The 17413-nt window shown below is 42.7% G+C and overlaps 1 protein-coding gene across 1 annotated transcript in view; it reads left to right on the forward strand.

Annotated features, from left to right (window-relative positions):
• Positions 1 to 7502: 7502 nt before the first annotated feature.
• Positions 7503 to 17413, forward strand: part of TERB1 (telomere repeat binding bouquet formation protein 1) — a 50248-nt gene continuing 40337 nt past the window's right edge. Inside the window, exons 1-6 of the mRNA XM_018566445.1 lie at positions 7503 to 7611; positions 9699 to 9827; positions 9912 to 10043; positions 12455 to 12515; positions 14977 to 15095; positions 15245 to 15367. Of these exons, the coding sequence (XP_018421947.1) occupies positions 7503 to 7611; positions 9699 to 9827; positions 9912 to 10043; positions 12455 to 12515; positions 14977 to 15095; positions 15245 to 15367 (673 nt within the window). The remainder of the gene's footprint in view (positions 7612 to 9698; positions 9828 to 9911; positions 10044 to 12454; positions 12516 to 14976; positions 15096 to 15244; positions 15368 to 17413) is intronic.

Here is a 17413-nt window from a genome sequence, read left to right on the forward strand (position 1 = left end):
TCTCATTATAGCCAGTGATGTTTTGCAGTGATGTAGAGATTTTTGTATCTGTAATAAGATGTAGGGGTGGTGATATCACTTTGTAGAGCTCAATGATGATGTCATCCTATGCTGGAAATGTGATGATATCACACTGCAGGCTTTTACTAATCATGACACGGCCAGTAAATAAAGATCCAGTGTTAGCGCTGACCTCAGACACTAATACAATACAACACTGCGGGAGAACACACAAATCATGGCTTGATCATCATTTATCAAAAAATTATGTATTTTTTTTCCTGTTTTTTTTACCCACGGCGAGTGTCACTTAACCGCTTGCTGCCCGGAGCAATTTCTTACATTTGCACATATATGATAAAATCTGGATTTCTGGCTAGAAAACAGCTTCAGACCCTCAAACAATGTATTTTTAGGATAAACTATACTAAAATGAAATTTAGTGCACAGAAATAGAATATAACACCCAATTTTTTTGCCAAAATATATAAAGGCGGGGTCACGTCGGGTAAATAGATACCAAACATGTCAACCCTTGCAATTGTGTTCACCCGTGAAACTGCAAAAAAAACTACAAATTTCCCATAGGCGATGTTTTAAAAGCTTTTACCGCTCATCGTTTTAATGTTAACAGTGATTGATGGCCCCAGAATGATTGCTCTCACTCCGACGTTCGCGGCGATATTTAACATGTGTAGCACAATTTTCGTTTTTGCATGTAGGCGCACCCGACACGTGTTTGCAGTTGTATGTGTGTCTTCGTGGTTTATTGCTATCACATAGGGGGCTAACAAGCAAATATGATGTGGCAGGCCCTCTTTATGGAGACATCAGGGGTCTGTCAGGTCCCTAATGTTACCTAGGGACCCAAAAGAAGCTGATGAAGCAGAAATCTGCTTCCCCAGCTTCTTCTCCTCGCTGCAGGAGCCGGAGAATGTAAACAGTGACACCGGGAATGATGTAATACACATCACTTCTGGGTCCAGTGATCGGAGGAGAGTTTGCAGCTAGAAGCTTGCTGATCTCCCTCCGATCGGTGAGGGGAGACCCGCTGCGCCGTCACGTGCCCACATGGGGGACAGCGGAGCACAAGGTAGCCGGCCTTAAGCTGTACCCGCCCCCACTCCCGTTCGTTCTGCCAGTCAGCACTGGAGGATCGGAGCGGTGAGGGGGGGGGGATCCCTGTAGGTAGCCGTGAATGACACTCACCACTCTCTGCAGGGACATGATCAGGAAGTGAGCGAGCGACGGTATGTGTTTGCTCACCTCCCGATCTATTGAGCCGACATGTGACAGTTTCATTGTCATACGTCGGCTCGAACTATGAGGATGAGTGAAAATAACTCACCTCATAGATCTCCTTTAATACATTTAGTCCTTTAAAAAGAAGAATGGAGAATTATTTTGGCTTGCTTATAAAAAAATTAAATGAAGATTGTATATTTACAGGGTCAGCAATATTTCACACATGTTAAAATCTGATTTTTTTTCAAAAAAACTGCTTAACCACCTTAGAAGACATGCTAACGAATCCGAACGCAGGTTTAACGAAAATTTGGAACCGTACAAATTCCCTTCAAAACTAAACTTATTCAGACATGTGACTGTTCTCTGTCCAATCAGGTGTTTTTTTGGCTGTTGGGGGTTGCATTACAGGCAATTTTTGGATAGAAAATGACTTTAAACACCCAAATAATGATAGATTCTCTGAAAGCAGAGGCTCTGCAGAATAAAATAATGGTAGCTGTTCTTTTTATGTGGCACGAGGCATCATTTAGGCATCAATGCCTACGGTCCGGTGAGAAAAAATGGTGCTTGCAGTATTTTTTCGGACTGGACCGGACTGCAGGCATTGATGTGCCTTGCGTTCCCGTGCGGCCGGAGGGCGTGGCTGCGGTGCCATTCACTTCAATGCACCGCGACGCCCCCTCACCCTCCACAACAAACTGAGCCGTCCGCAATGCGATTCAGTGCGTTCCGGGCACAATCGGGCTGGAATGCACTGAGGTTGGTGTGGTCTTAAGGTAAGTTCTAACACCAGCATTGGGGGGGATTGTGACTTTAATGCCACTTTAAAGAAGAACTCCAGGCAAAAGTGTTGTTAACCCTTTGTTATGCCTCATATATAAGTAATAATAATGTTAAATTATGAGTTGACTTGAAGAGAGAGACTCTTTGGTATAGTCTATTCTTATGGTCCACAGCGCTTTAGAAACATACAAACAAGTTCAACCCCACAGGACCTCACACACGGTCCCGTCCATCAAAAAAAAATGCTCCGCCCTTCATAGGCAAGTCTCATCCAATCATCGCTCTCCCCACCCCCTTCAAAAAAGCTCCTATCAGCTTTGCCGATTGTTTTCCTCGTGTCAGTTTTATCCAATCGAAGCCCGCGGGTGGCAGTGACGTCAGTAAGGGGGGCTCAGTTCCTTTTGTTTTTTTCTGGCGGGAAGAGCGGGAGAGGAGCTTTCTAGGTTGTACTAATGGCGGTGTGTAATGTGGGCGGGGTTACCTGTTATCAGCAGCCGGGGAGAGGATCACTGTGTTTTCCTTCACCACACCACTGTGCCAGGTTACTCCTGGTACTACAAACCCCAGAGTGACTGTGGTGTGGCCTCAGACTTGTCATGGTTGCTAGGCTGCCTGTAATGTCTGTTTCTGAGCTGAAGATGGGTCCATTATAGGCTCATCCATAGATCCCAGTATACTGTGTTACACAAGCGGTATGATCAGCTGGTACAGTCAGCTAAGAAGGATGGAAATCTGTATTAGGACCTCAAACCCACTCCTCTCCCCTAATGTAGGTGGCATCACCCCGTGCCCTTATCTCTCCTCTGCTCCTATCCACTGCCCAGATCTCCGGTCCTATCCTCTTCCCAGATCTCTGCTCCTATCCACTGCCCAGATCTCTGCTCCTATCCTCTTCCCAGATCTCTGCTCCTATCCTCTTCCCAGATCTCTGCTCCTATCCTCTTCCCAGATCTCTGCTCATATCCTCTTCTCAGATCTCTGCTCCCATCTATTGCCCAGATCTATGCTCCTACCCACTGCTCAGATCTGTGCTCCTTTCCATTGCCTAGATCTCTGCTCCTATCCACTGCCAAGCTCTCTGTTGCTTTCCATTGCCCAGGTCTGCTCCCGTCCACTGCCCAGCTCTGTGCTCTTATCCATTGCTCAGATCCCTGTTCCTATCCATTGTCCAGATCTCTGCTCAAGCCCTCATTCACCTCTGTAGCTATTATCATTGTGGGAAATATTTCTTCAAAGTTCAAAACTGAGACACTGAAATCTGAAATCTTGGCACTTTTCCTAATTCTTTTTATTGCACCAGAATCCTGACAGCGCTCTGATGTAAACACACAGGTGTCTGCAAACCACCTTTTTTCATCCAGGGGACACTCGTGACCCCCCCCCCCATATGTGATAGCAATGGAGTTAAGTTAAAAAAAAAAGTTAGAAAAAATAACGTTAAATCAAATAAATTGAAATCTACCCACAAAAATGTTAGCATTAGTGTTAGCATTAGTATGCGAGCACGAATGCTTGCATACTAATGCTAACACGAGTCGTGTGCACCTACATATGAAAACGACAATTGCTTTACATATGTTAGGTATCGCCACGTTCGCCAATAATTCCAGGGCCAATATTCATGGATGGCTCTAAACTGATGACCTGAACAAGCTTTTAAAGCGTCACCTATGGACAATTTGGGATACCATATTTTTTTTACCGCTTCATGGGTACACATCATTTTTATGTGTTTGATGTTGCGCTAATATCATGCGATGTAAAAATTTACAACTGCCGCCATTTTATTCTACAGGGTCCCTGCTTTCAGGAAATATATAACTCTCAGGGGTTTTACGTGATTTTCAGGCCTAAAATGGGGATTATAACTTGCAAAAGATGAGAAAACGGCTCTGGCAGCAAAAGGTTTAAAAGGTTCGGGATGGCAATCCTACTAGAAATTTTGTCGCCAAGATGTGTGCTTGGCTTTTAGGCCCCATTCACACTGCGCGATTCGCAAATCGCGCGTTTGTCACGCGATTTGCATTTTGCGTGATATCGCGCAAATGCTTGTATTGAGCAAGCGAGAATCGCGGCAAAATCCGCTCCAAAAAGGGTCCTGCTGTAGCGACACACGACCCGCGACAGCAGGACCCTTTGCCCCATTGAGAAGCATTTGAGAGTGATATCGTGCGGTAAATTGCCGCGATATCGCGGGAATTACCGCACGATAAATCGCTAAAGGCCGTGACACACTGCACGCGAAGCCGTGAAGAGTGAAGCAAAGCTCTCCGGCACGGGGCTTCGCGTGCAGTGTGTGAGCTGAGTGCAGTCAGATGATTGACTGCACCTTCAGCCAATCAGCTCGTCTGTAACAACCGGGCAGACATCGCATCCCGTCGCGCCGGTTAATACACGCGAGCCGATTGGCTGAAGTTGAAATTGTTCATCTCGGCACGCTCAGCTCTGCGAGCTCTCGCAAGCTGAGGTGCCGAGAAGAAAGTGACATGACACACTGCTCGCAAAGGCAGCGTGCCACCGCTCCGCGCTGCTTCGCGTGCAGTGTGTCACGGCCTTTAGTGTGAACGGGGCCTTAGTGGCCGAATGAACTATGAAATGTTGAAGGTCGATGTTTGTAGGGAGACTTTCAAAAAATTGGTACTGTGTCCAATATATAGAACACCCATCAGCCTGAACACATGTTATTCAAGCGGAGGAAGGATCCACAAATAGAGGTATACACTTTCCTTGTATTGTCTGCAGTACACTCTGGGAAGATACAAAGAGAAACTTTCCAGTGGAAAACAAACCGATGCATTATGCACGTCATTCATAAATGAATACGCACATATAGCATGGTGACAATGGTCACTGGAACAGAAAGTGATGGGAATTCCCAAAATATTACATTTGTCATGGCATGGGGGCACCTGTTCTGGCAGCAGCTCTCTAGGAGGGGAATACCACTCATTTTACTTTCTGTCCTGTCACTTGGACAGAAAGACATCTCGATGGGACCATGGCAACGAAGCAACAACAAAAAAGGTTTTAAACATTCCTTACTTTAGCTCTGCGGTCTCAAAGTACCGGCCCGCGAGCCGGTACTATGTGGCACGCAGCCAGGTGACAAGTCAGGTACGTGCTCACGGACCGCATACCTGACTTGCGGGAGCAGCTACACGGTCCTTTGGGCTGGAGCTCAGTTTTGAGCTTCGGCCGAAGGATGGATTAGTGAGGTCTAAGCAGACCTCACTTATCACCACTAGAGCACCATGGATCGATCGTGGCTCCTCACAGTCTCCTCCCTGCAAAAAGGTAAGCAGGAGAGGGGACTCTGTATTTTATTTTTTTATTTCATGGGGGGGGGTCAGGCTTTTTTTTTATGTGTATGGGGGGAGTGTATTAGGCTCCATTCACACCTGTATCTTTAGGTGCAATGAGGAATTCCTGCATCGTGAACTTGCATTTTCCTGCAGCAGAAATCCCTAATCTGGTGTTTACAAGTGACAGCTGTCACCTATTCAAGTTAATGATCAGAAACACCTGCATACCTCATGTAAAGATATGTGATATGATTACATTTGGTTAGGAATCAGTCACTCTCCCTGGACGCATCGATTGTGCATCCAGGGAGAGTGTTTTCTAACTGCATGTAATCATATAACATACAATTACATGCGGTGTGCAGGCGTTTACATGCAGCGGCTATCACCTGATCATTAATTTGAATGGGGGACAGCTGCCGCTTGTAAACACCACATTAGTCATGCCTGCTGAAGGGAAACCGAATTTCCTGACACAGGAATCCCTAATTGCACCTAAACTTACAGATATGAATAGGGCCTTATTGTGTGTGTATTGGGGTCTGTAGTACAAAACCAGATATAATTACATTTTATTTTGATGTTCGAAATTCAGTAAGCCGGCCCCCATGGGAGAAAAAACAATTGTCGAGTGGCCCCTGAGTCAAATGAATTTGAGACCCCTGCTTTAGCTAAAACTATATATATATAAATGAGATATAGTTTGATCAAACAAAAACAATGGTATTGTAGAACTTCTGAGTTGGTGGCTGCCATTGCATATGGATAACCCTGGCGTTATGTGCAGGTACCTCGAGGTGTCGTTTATAGAGCTATTCCAAGCGATAGGTTTACTTTAACACTATATGGCAGCTTCATGCTGCCATCATTTTACTCTTATATGTATAATGCTTTTTAAACTTTTTTTCTACACATTTTCACTTAAGTGCTATCTGTTGTTTCAGCTCAGCCAGATGAATGCAATGGAACCAGTAAAGTCTGCGGGAGCACTTTGCTCATTTGGTAAGACTAGTATTATATATGAGTGGCTTCTCAGCGGTTTCATCTCTTCTAGCACAGCTTAGAACACATACTGTATGTATAAAGGCTGAGAGCGCCACAAGCTTATAGCGAGTCCTGTGAAAGTTTATTAATCTTAATAAAAAGTCAAAAATCTCCCTTTACCAAGGGTTGGATGGTGGCTTAAATAGAGGTTTATACTGGACACACAAGACAACAAAAGTTATTACAGTAAACTCTCAGTTATCTTGTATTCAACTAACCAGGACTCTCTTCTAACCAGAAAAAAAAATCCGGTGTACTCATTGTTTTGCTGATCTGTGGCATGTATTATCCTGGTAATGATCGTGTGTCTATTTCTCTTAAGTGTGTCTATTTGTCCTAATTTGCTTTTGATTACTGCATTTCAATATTAATATGAATCAATACAGAGTTTATGTTATGGTATAGTATGGGGTGTGGCATTAATTAGACCTATTTTTAATAGTAACTCTCAAGCAACCAGAAACTACATTTATTAGGAGTCTACCAATCACTGTGGATGCGGGATAATGGGGAGTTTTTTGTATAATGGTGGTGCAGTCACCTGCAGTCATGACTGCATTATAATGGCCGTGCAGTCACCACCTGACTGCACCTCCATGGTAATAACTTTTGTTGCCTTGCAGTTGTGTGTCCAATATAAACCATTGTTACAGCCATCATCCAAGCCCGGATGAAGGGGGGATTTTTCTAGCCCCTGAAATGTGCTGGCTTTTGTCTTCTGACCTTTTATCAAGGTTAATAAACTTTGACTACATTCGCTATATTATTGTGGTGCTCTCATCCTTACTCCGTTCACACCATCAGATGATGTTCCCCTTTGCAACAAGCTCACCAATCAGAGCACCATACTGCAGTGTCAGATGTGGTCATGTGCTGCAGTCCATGTTTTGATGTGGCATGGAACAAAGTGACAAGTAGTACACCTCTCTAAGCACTTGTGTGTATTGTTCTGTTTGGCTTCAAGTATATTGTATCAGCTGCAAACAGTAGAAATCCAGGGAAACAGACCTCAAAAGGTGGCAGGGCATATCTTTTGTTTCACTGTGTATCCTCGCACAGTGCCCCCTCAACCCTTTAAAATGTATTTTTGCCTTTTCCTCTGATCACATACTTTCTTTGCTAGAAATGAAGACTGATCTGAAATTATTATTAGAATGTCTGAAATTTCAAATGGATAATCCTGAATTACAGAAGGACACTGTGGCTGCTATCCGTTCCATTTGCCAGAGTAACAGTAAGTCACTTTTAACGATATTTACGTGTGCCGTATGCTCATATTAAAGTCCATGAACCCATCGCACTCAGAAACTGCCGTTTCCAAACAAATAAGGGTGGGTGCTGCTGTAGTCGAAGGCTGGCAACCGTAGTAGATATCAAGTAGAATGTAAAGAGACACCGGCACTCCAATAGTGAATCAAATACGTCTGTTTATTGACGTTTGAGTAGCATCATACGTCAATAAACAGATGTATTTGATTCACTATTGAAGTGCCGGTATCTCTTCATATTCTACTGTATGCTCATATGGTACATGGGGAACAATGGTGCATTCTGAAGTGAACTGTAGCGAGTGTATGCAGGCTGCATCCCTTAAAGGGAGGGAAGGTAAGGGACATGGGGCGCAAGGGAGGTGAGTATTTCCGAGCACTGTCAGCTGGAGTTTTTTCCCTTTGATAGAGGCATTTTTTTAAAAGATTATCTGTTGGTTCATTGCATTAAAAAAACAGCAGAAAAGTAAGTGAGAACAAAAGAACACACAGAGCAGATTATCAAGTTGCCAGTCTAATCTCGCATAAGGCCCTGTCCAGCCCATACTGGGTAATGTCAAAGCATCAAATATACAATCTGTTATTGAGGATATAACAGAAGGGTGACACGAAACAAGAAAATATGTGTAAAAAGAAAACCAGGACAAAGAGAATGTGAGGGGGGAGAAGAGAGCGCATGAAAAGAAAAAGCGAGGGGACAGAAAGAGAGAGTATGAGAAAGGAAGAAGGAATGGGTACATAGAGGGAGGGATAAAAAGGGGAGTAGGGGCGCTCGATCAGGGAGGCAAAGCCCACACCAATTAAGGCAGGAACTCAGAAGGGCAAAAACCACACTTTAGCTGTCACAGGAAGGCCGCAAATCATCACAGTGTTCAGTAATGACATGATTACAGTATCTCCAAGGGTTCCAGACATAACAGAACTGAGCGTGGCGGTCATATAGATTGGCCGTAAGTTCCTCCATGCATCTCAGGTGTTACATCTCCTCAAACCATTCCTCAAAAGAGGGAGGCACAGTAGTCTCCAGTGTCGTAGTAAAATGGCCCTAGCGTCTGCAAATAGAAGAAAAATTTGATGGAGTCACCCACTATTGCTAAAAATAGTAGCCTCCCTTCTGTGCTACATAGTTGGGTTTGTTGTTAAGGGTCTTGATGCAGCATTAATTGCCGTTTCTCCTGCCTGACATCACTAGGTCATGGCCAGTCAGAGTGCGCAAGGGTATGTCCCAGAGTTGGTGTGCGAGTTACTACTTCTTCTACATTTGGATTTGTGTGGATCCATCCGCATGTCATTCAGCACCCTCCATTATATTACCATGGGATTCCAGTCTGGTAGTGCAATGGGACAGGAAAAAAATAGAGTTTTAATGACTGACACAAGGAATGCATCTCAGAACCAATGCTGATAACTACCATTTTAGTAGTGGTCAACTAGCAGAACTGTCCTTTGGTGAATGGGCTGTTCACCTGAATCCAGTGACCTTGGGCAGGTAATTATGGGGTCTGTTGTCAGACAGCAAGGTTTTTGGCAACCAGATTGAATTTGCTGCATCTTCTACTTGTTCAAGGTGAGAATGGACGAAGATGAAAGTTGTTCTGTTGTAGAACGGAGGGACATTTATGTAGAGTGGTGGCCTCTTTTCAAACTAACAAAACATTTCTAACTACAACACCTTTAATGGTTTATTTATTACAGGTATTTACACAGTGCTTTATATACTGCACATTCAAATCAGTCCGGCCCTCGAGCACCTTACAATCTAAGGTCCCTATCACACATGCATACAGGGCCAATTTGGACAGGACCCAAATAAACTTCCAACATGTCTTTGCAGTGTTGGTGGAAACCGGAGTACCTGAAGGAAACCCATGCAAGCACAGGGAGAACATGCAAACTCCTTAGTGTCCTGACTGGGATATGAATTCGGCAGAAGTGCTAACCACTACGCCAGTATGCTTGACCGCTATAGAGTTGCAGGATGCTGCATTAGCTTGACAAAAATTGACCAAAATGTATTGAAATGAATCCGAGACTCATCTTTTATTTTCAACAGGTGATGCATGTAATTGCTTCAGAGAAATCGGTGGTTTAATATTTATCATCAGCTTAGCGAAATGCAGCACTCACTTGATATTAAAAGAAGTCTCTTTATACACTCTTGGAGTCCTCGCAGAGAGTAATGGTAACGACGTCTCAGAGTCATATAATAGCAAACTCTCAACTTTGCGCATGAAGCTTATTTGATGACATTTTCCTCTCATTGCAGTATTTTGCCAGCAAGCTTTGTGCACTCTGGAGCTGTTTGAAGATGTCAGTACCATGTTATCTGATGACCGATCCTCTGTCAGTCTAAAAAGGATGTCAGTTTTCCTTGTTTTGGCCCTGGTTTCTAATAATAGTAAGTTTGCTCCCCTTAATAAACCAGAATAAATATGGTTGTTGTTTGTCAATTTGCTACAAGAAAGATTTGAAGGCAGTCATTTGGATTCATGCATTCCACCACAGTCAAGTATTTCAGGCCAGTTTTAAAGTGCAAAAAAAAGCTAACTACACCTGTTGAATTACATATGTTGGAACTGTTTTGACTGTCAAATGATTTGCAAACTAAGGCTTGATATAGACTTCCAGGGTGGTTGGATGCACATACACCTGTCACAGCCAGGAACGTTGAGCTCAGACAAACGTTTCTGTTCTTGGAATGGAGAAAGAAGAGAGAGGATGAGATGAGCTGTGTTGGCAGGCGATGGACTTACCGCTTACCACAGGGGAAAGGGAATCAGTAATGTTCCATACTGGTTTTCTGTTCCTCCAGTCAGTCTACAAAGCCTCCTGTAGACATGACATCTTCTGATACACATGAAAGCATCTGACATCTGTAGATTGCCTTATACACGCATTCCTGTGATTCACCCATCTCTCCATTCCATGACAGCATGTCATTAGGAGGTCTACTCTTTTCAATCACTGACATTCTGCAGGTTCTGTGTCTCAGTTCTCCATTTTCAGTTCTATACTTTGCTGTGCTCTTCTGGTGCAATACACCTTCTTAAATATTGCTGATTGCATGGATAATCTCTAATCACAGGAAGACAATATGTGTACAGGACAAAATAGCTGCCAGGACAGCCCCAACATCCAGTCTCGCTTGGTCTGCATTCTTAATACATCTCCTGAAGATCAAATGAATGAGGGTACTCTGGTTTTGTGTCTGTCATGTACGCATAAAGCTACCCTGTTGCTAAAAAAAAAAGTGCAGAACCTGTTAAAAAGAACCTGTGACCAACCTAAAAATTGCAGCTGAAAGCACAGAAAAATGAAGTAATTGAAATGCATACTTGCTGTATTTTTCCTTCCCATATGATTTGTATTTATTTGCAATGTGCCTTCAAAGTTGCTAGAAAATTTGACTACTCCAGAAAGAGTCAGTTACCTAACACAGCCCCCTCCTTGCATATCATAACCCTCTTCCCTCCTGGGAGTGTTTAATTACACTCTGTGCTGTCCCAGCTCCTCCCCCACTCCCCTTACCTCCCACCATATCCCTTGTATATGCTGGGGGAGGAGGTAAGGGAAATACTATAGAGTGCCATTTGATTGACAGCTCTGAGGCTGCTGACATTACATCTAAGATGGCGGCAACCAGCAGAAGTCCTGCTGCTTTTGGATGTCTACACAAGGGAGGCTTTTCCAGTTAAATAATATGCAGAGGTAAAATGCACATATCATTTTAAAGGAAGATTTTTGTTGAAAGTAATGGCAACTGGGTCTCTTTTAGGGTAATAATTAGTGATACTTACCAGCACCCACTCTGTTTTAGCCAACCTTTGCCCTCTTGTGAATCTATAAGCACTGCTGGACTCTTTAGCATCTGCGTCTTCTGGGTGTGTTATATACTGTATATCTGCATCCCTCTACTGTCTGCTAAGCCCCCCACCCCAGCTTCTACATCATTAATGTGTTCCTACAGCTATGATTAAGTATTTCAAATGTACTCAAGGGTATTTATGATCAAAAATTAAAATAAATATGTATTTCTATATTGAATTTACATAAGTTCTATCCCACTCCTAATAACCATATTTTGTCAACTTACTTATTGAAGATGCACTGAGGATGTACTTCACAATTTCACTTAGCCCTGTGAATATGCAGTTCCTTGTGTCACCCCTTTAATTCTGCCATGTGAACTACAACTCAATGTCTGAACTTCCCACAATGTAACATCATCATTGCTTGCTGGAAGCAATGCATGATGGGATACGTAGTCTTGAGTAATCGAGATTGCATCACATCAAGCAGTAGGGAAAGAGGCGCAAAGCACACTGGGAATCTAGCAAGTTGGTGAAAGTGATGGACAGATGGAAGGCTGCACTCACTACATAATAGGGATTTTTTCAAGTAATCTTTGATTGCATTATCAAAAACAATGTATTCCTATTACAATGCTGATTTTACAACAGGATATGTGATGCTGGGACTTTATAACCCCTTTCAGCAACAGGGTCACTTTAATAATTAGAACTGGAGCTAATCGATTCAGAAATTGTGACAAATAAGGCGACACTAACATTGTATAGGTTCACAAACTTAATTTGGTTTCTGAAAGGTGATTTATTGGGTATTGGGAACAGGGCAATTCTCAGCCAGCCTTAGGAATTGGCATAGTGGTATTCAGTGAAAATATATAAAGCCCAGCTTGCTAACAATGGTGTCAGATTCAGCTGAATAATCCTAATCTGTCTGATTTGCTCTCTTAATATCATGTTATATCATCCTTTCTGAGGATTTACATTGATTTGGTTATTTCAGAGGCCGGTCAAGCCTTTGTTAGGGAATCAGGATGCATTGACTTACTTCTCCTTTTATTCAGGTAAGTTAAAGAAAGAAATTCCACCTAGCACTTGTTTGACACTTGTGAAAAAATTGCTTGATGGTTTTCTCCTACCAATTGCTGCCATAGCGTATGGAGGAGGATGTAGGCGTTTGACAGTTCTGGAAGTTTGAATGCTCAAGTCTTTGACAGAAGCTGTATGGCATGAGCACATCCCAGTTCAGAGTTGCCACCTGCCAGAGAGGTATGCAGTCTTCTATTGCAGCAACCATTCTTTGGAGTTTTTTATGGGAAAGACAGAGTCACATTAAATAAGAACTTACCCTTGCAGTGGGGCTACCACTACACGGCAAGGGTTACCTGCTCGTTTTGTGTAGGGGGCTCAAATAAAGCAGATACATTCACCTCATCCTCAGTCCTGTAGCGATCAATGCTCACCTCTCTCCCCCTCTGCTCCGTCTGTGGAGTTCCACTCCACCGATGTCCCTCAGTGTCCTCACGTCTAATGCAAACCAATGGACCTGCGTTAGAAGTGATGATGTCAGCTGATTCTTTCACCGCCAGGGCCTAGGGTAGAAGAGGCTGTGCGAACCAGTCTATAAGCCCGAGGACCGGGGATCAGATGAATATATATCTGCTTTATTTAAGCCCCCCTAGAAAAAAAATACTTAACCCTTAGAGTGCAGGGGTAGCCCTACTGTAAGGGTAAGTTTTTTTTAAATTCCCAGAGTTCTTTTTTAATGATATATTTCACATGAATATCCAAAGAACGTTAAAAAGACTTCAGTTCCCTTTTAGCACATCATGGCTGACTCATTCTGAATCATAAATAAAATAACTCCTTTTATCTGACTAAATGTTATCTTCCTGCCCTGCTAAATAGACATTGCATTGAAACCCTCAGTTATCACAGTTCTGAAGCTAGTGGTTAGAGTCAAAATACCTCAAAAATAAAATAACACACGTGTGGTAAATACAACATTAGTATTGTATATTCATCTTATACCTTTTAACACCTGAATTGAAAAACCATTACAAATGCAAAGTAATGAAAATATTGCAAATATTGCACTCTTCTTTTGCAAAATGAGTCTAATGAAGTTGGAGCATCTTGGTCAATGTATTGTGAGGCATCTGCATTTCATTGTGGACTGTGGCCAATGTATGCCTATGCATAACTTTCTAAAAAAGTTGAGATTTGCATGGGAGTTTCTGAGTTTCTTGGGTTATGCTGGATTTCCATTACAGTTGGCCAAGAGGGCCTTCAAGTACACAGTGGCAGTGAAATATACACTATATGGCCAAAAGTCTTTGGACACCTGACCATCACATCTATGTGAGTTTTTGGACATCCTATTCCAAAACAATGGACAACAATGTGGAGTTGCCCCCTTTTTGCATCTATAACAGCCTCCACTCTTCTTAGAAGACTTTCCACAAGATTTTGGAGCTTGTCTTTGGGTGTTTGTGCCCATTCAGCCACAAGAGCATTTGTAAAGTCAGGTACTGATGCTGGATGAGAAGATCTGGCTCTCAACCTCTGTTCCAATTCATCCCAAAGGTGTTCAGTAGTGTTGAGGCCAGGGCTCTGTGCAGTTCCTCTGCACGAAACTCATCCAACCATGTCTTTATGGAGCTGGCTTTGTACACAAGGATGCGGTCATGCTGGAACAGAAAAAAGCCTTTGCCAAACTGTTACCACAAGTTTAGAAGCGTGCAAATGTCTAAAGTGTCTTTGTATGCTGCAGCATTAACAGAACCCTTCACTGGAAAAAACAGAACTCAATACAGTAAACTCCCAGTTATCCGGCAACCACGGGGATCAGAAGGTGCCGGATAACTGTAGTTTCTGGTTTCTTGAGACTTGAAGTGACATTAAACCCTCAGATTTTTTAACATAAACCAATACTGTAATGTGCGCCTTACTGTAATCCATGGTTGTTTCCCTTCTCTTTGCTGCTCTTCCTTTTAAATCTGTATCTGTTCTCATGCTGGGCAAAACTTCTGTTTTGCAGCAGACTGCCTTGTCTCTGAAATGGATACATGGTGTCTGTGTATAGGTTTGTATAGGAAGTTCTCCCCAAGCATGAGAAGACATGAGGATTTAAAAGGAAGAGCAGCAAAGAGAAGGGAAACTACCATGGATTACAGTAAGGCACACATTACAGTATTGGTTTATGTTAAAAAATCTGAGGGTTTAATGTCACTTTAATAGTAACTGTCAAACAACCACCCCACATGGGGGCCCGCATTTTGGCCAGTTGCTTTAGACTGCCGGTTGGTTGAATACCGCATAATGCAGAGTTTACTGTAATTTAAAGGGCTGTCCACATACTTTTGCCCATAATGGTAGGAGTGATTGTCAAGTGTCCACAACCTTTTACCCATATAGTGTATGCGAGTTCAGTTCCCTTCCTACTCTAGTCAGGTTCACTTTAAATTCAATGCTGATGCTGCCCAGTGTTTTCTTAGAAATAATGCAGATTTTTTTTATTTGCAGCAGTAGCACGGTCTTAGCAGAGAAGATGTTGCCGTCCGTGGACAGCGTTGATCCGCAGTACCAGCTGTGGCTGTCTGTGTGCAGCGCCCTGTGTGCCACTGTTAATAACCCTCAGAATGGTAATCCTTCCCCCTGCCCAGTCCTTTTTTCCCCCGCTCCTGACAGGTTAATGAACAGAATTATTCACCCGTAAAGGGCGATGACAGCGCAGCTCGCTATTCCATTTTTGCACATGTAAACTTTGATTAATTTTGCGTTTCTCTTTCAGAGGAGAACCAGAAACTGTGCACGTCAGCGTTTCCCCAGTCAGACAAATGGCTGCGGTATTCTATCCAACCTGAGATAGTCAGACCGGTCTGCTCTCTGATTGGTCTCTCTGTTGCCAATAATCGTAAGTAGACGGAAGCCTCTGCTCACTGCGAGTGCGAATTTATAAGTCAGTGCACCCATTGTAGCCTTTATACCTGACCCAGTCCTTGAATTAAAGGGCATCTGCGGTCAGAAACTAAAAATAAATCTGTATTTCCATAAGTTCTATCCCACTCCTAGAAGTTTGTAAACATACTTATTGAACATGCCCATAGGATGTACTTCCTCAATACACTGACACAATGCACTTCCTTTGGCACAACTCTAATTAGGCCTGCCGCCTGAACTACAACATAACATCCGAACAATGTAACATTATCATTGCTTGCTGAAAGCAATGCATAATAGGATATGCAGTGTTGAGAAATGGAGATTGTATCCCATCTAGCAGCAGGGAAAGAGATGTAAAGCACACTGGGAATCCAGGAAGTTGGTGATAAGTGATGGGAAGACAGAAGGCAGCACTCACTACATAAAAGGCATTTTTTCAAGAAAGCTTTGATTGCATTATAAAAGAAAAACACCTGTCTTTGTATTCTTATTACAATGCTATTCTTATAACAGGATAGTTTATGCTGGGACTTAAGAACGCCTTTAAATATATTTATTTTCCAGATTTTTATTATATAAACATATTTCGCAGTCCTTTACAGAGTTTATAGAACCATTCATGTCAGTCCCTGCCGCCTGCTGTCCCAGTTAGCATTGGGGTCTTCTGTGTACAGTAAAGGCTAGTTCACACCACAAACAGTGCGTTCCAGGCCTGATTTGGTACCAGGACGCATTGGATCGTATCCCGGCCGGCTCCCTGCGTTCAGGGGCGGGAGGGAGCGCGGCGTTGAAGTCAATGGCACTGCGCCATGGCCGCAGTGCCATCGCCACACCTGAACGCGTGGCACATGAATGCCTGCGTTTCGGTCCGGTGCGGTCAGAAAAAATGCTGCGTGCACTATTTTTCCTGACCGCACGTTCACTAGGACTTATGGTTATTTTTACTCATTTATTTATGTTTCTGTTACCAAAGGAAACATTTAAAGCTAAACTCCAGGCAGATATAAAATACACAAATAAATGCAGCTCTATATTCTTTAATACATTCAATGCAAGCAGTGTAAGTACTTGAATTTGACTTGACATCAGCCTCTCGCAGTCCCTGTAAAACAGAGCTCAGACTGTGGAGAGAAAAGCAGCAGACTGTGGAGAGAAAAGTACTATGTGTCCCCAGTTATGAATGAACAGGAAGTGCTTTACATCACTTCCTGTTAATTCATGAGTTTCTCAATGGGTGGAAGAACTCACTATGGAGACTTCTACCCATTCATAACTGGATGATAGTAAATGTTTTACTATCACCAGTTTCTGAATGAATGGGAAGCCTCTGTACTGAGTGCTCTCCATTCATTTAGAACAGAGACTGCAGAAAAAGGGATTAAGACCCTGTGTTCTCAATTTCTTTTTCTATTTCAAAAGGGAGATGTCAGGGGTCTGTTTAGACCTGATATTTCCCTAAAGCCCCCCCCCCAGAAATAACAAAATTACATTAATAAAAAATAAAATGCAACCCCACGCACACACAGATAACATATACGTGCAACAGTGTGCACTATATTGTGGTGTATGCAATGCACATGTGCTGCAGTGCGTTGTTAGAACGTATCGCAGTGCTTGATTTTATTTTAATAACAATTTAACTGTGGCAGTGCATGGCAAAGCATTGTGATGCATTGTAAATGTACACCTGGATCATTTTTTCACAACACACGCGCCAACACAGCGCACAAACGATTTTTAACATAGGTTGCTTATTTACAGTTTTGTGTTACTTTTTTTTTTTTTACCGTTTCGCAAAAAAGCTAAATTTAAAATTTACAACTTTTTGTTATTTATTAACTCAATACAGTTTTTATCTTTTATGACAGTAGTTTTTACTAAAACACCTGAAACAAGGGGCAGAGCCTGTACCAAAGTGCACATTCACACAGCATGAAAAATGCAATTACAGAAAGGTATTCTGGATATCTTTGCTCCAGTTTAGTTTAGTTTAGCACCAGATAATTAAGGAAAAGAA

This window comes from Nanorana parkeri, unplaced genomic scaffold, assembly GCF_000935625.1.
Source record: "Nanorana parkeri isolate BGI_ZX_2015 unplaced genomic scaffold, ASM93562v1 scaffold950, whole genome shotgun sequence".
NCBI lineage: Eukaryota > Metazoa > Chordata > Amphibia > Anura > Dicroglossidae > Nanorana > Nanorana parkeri.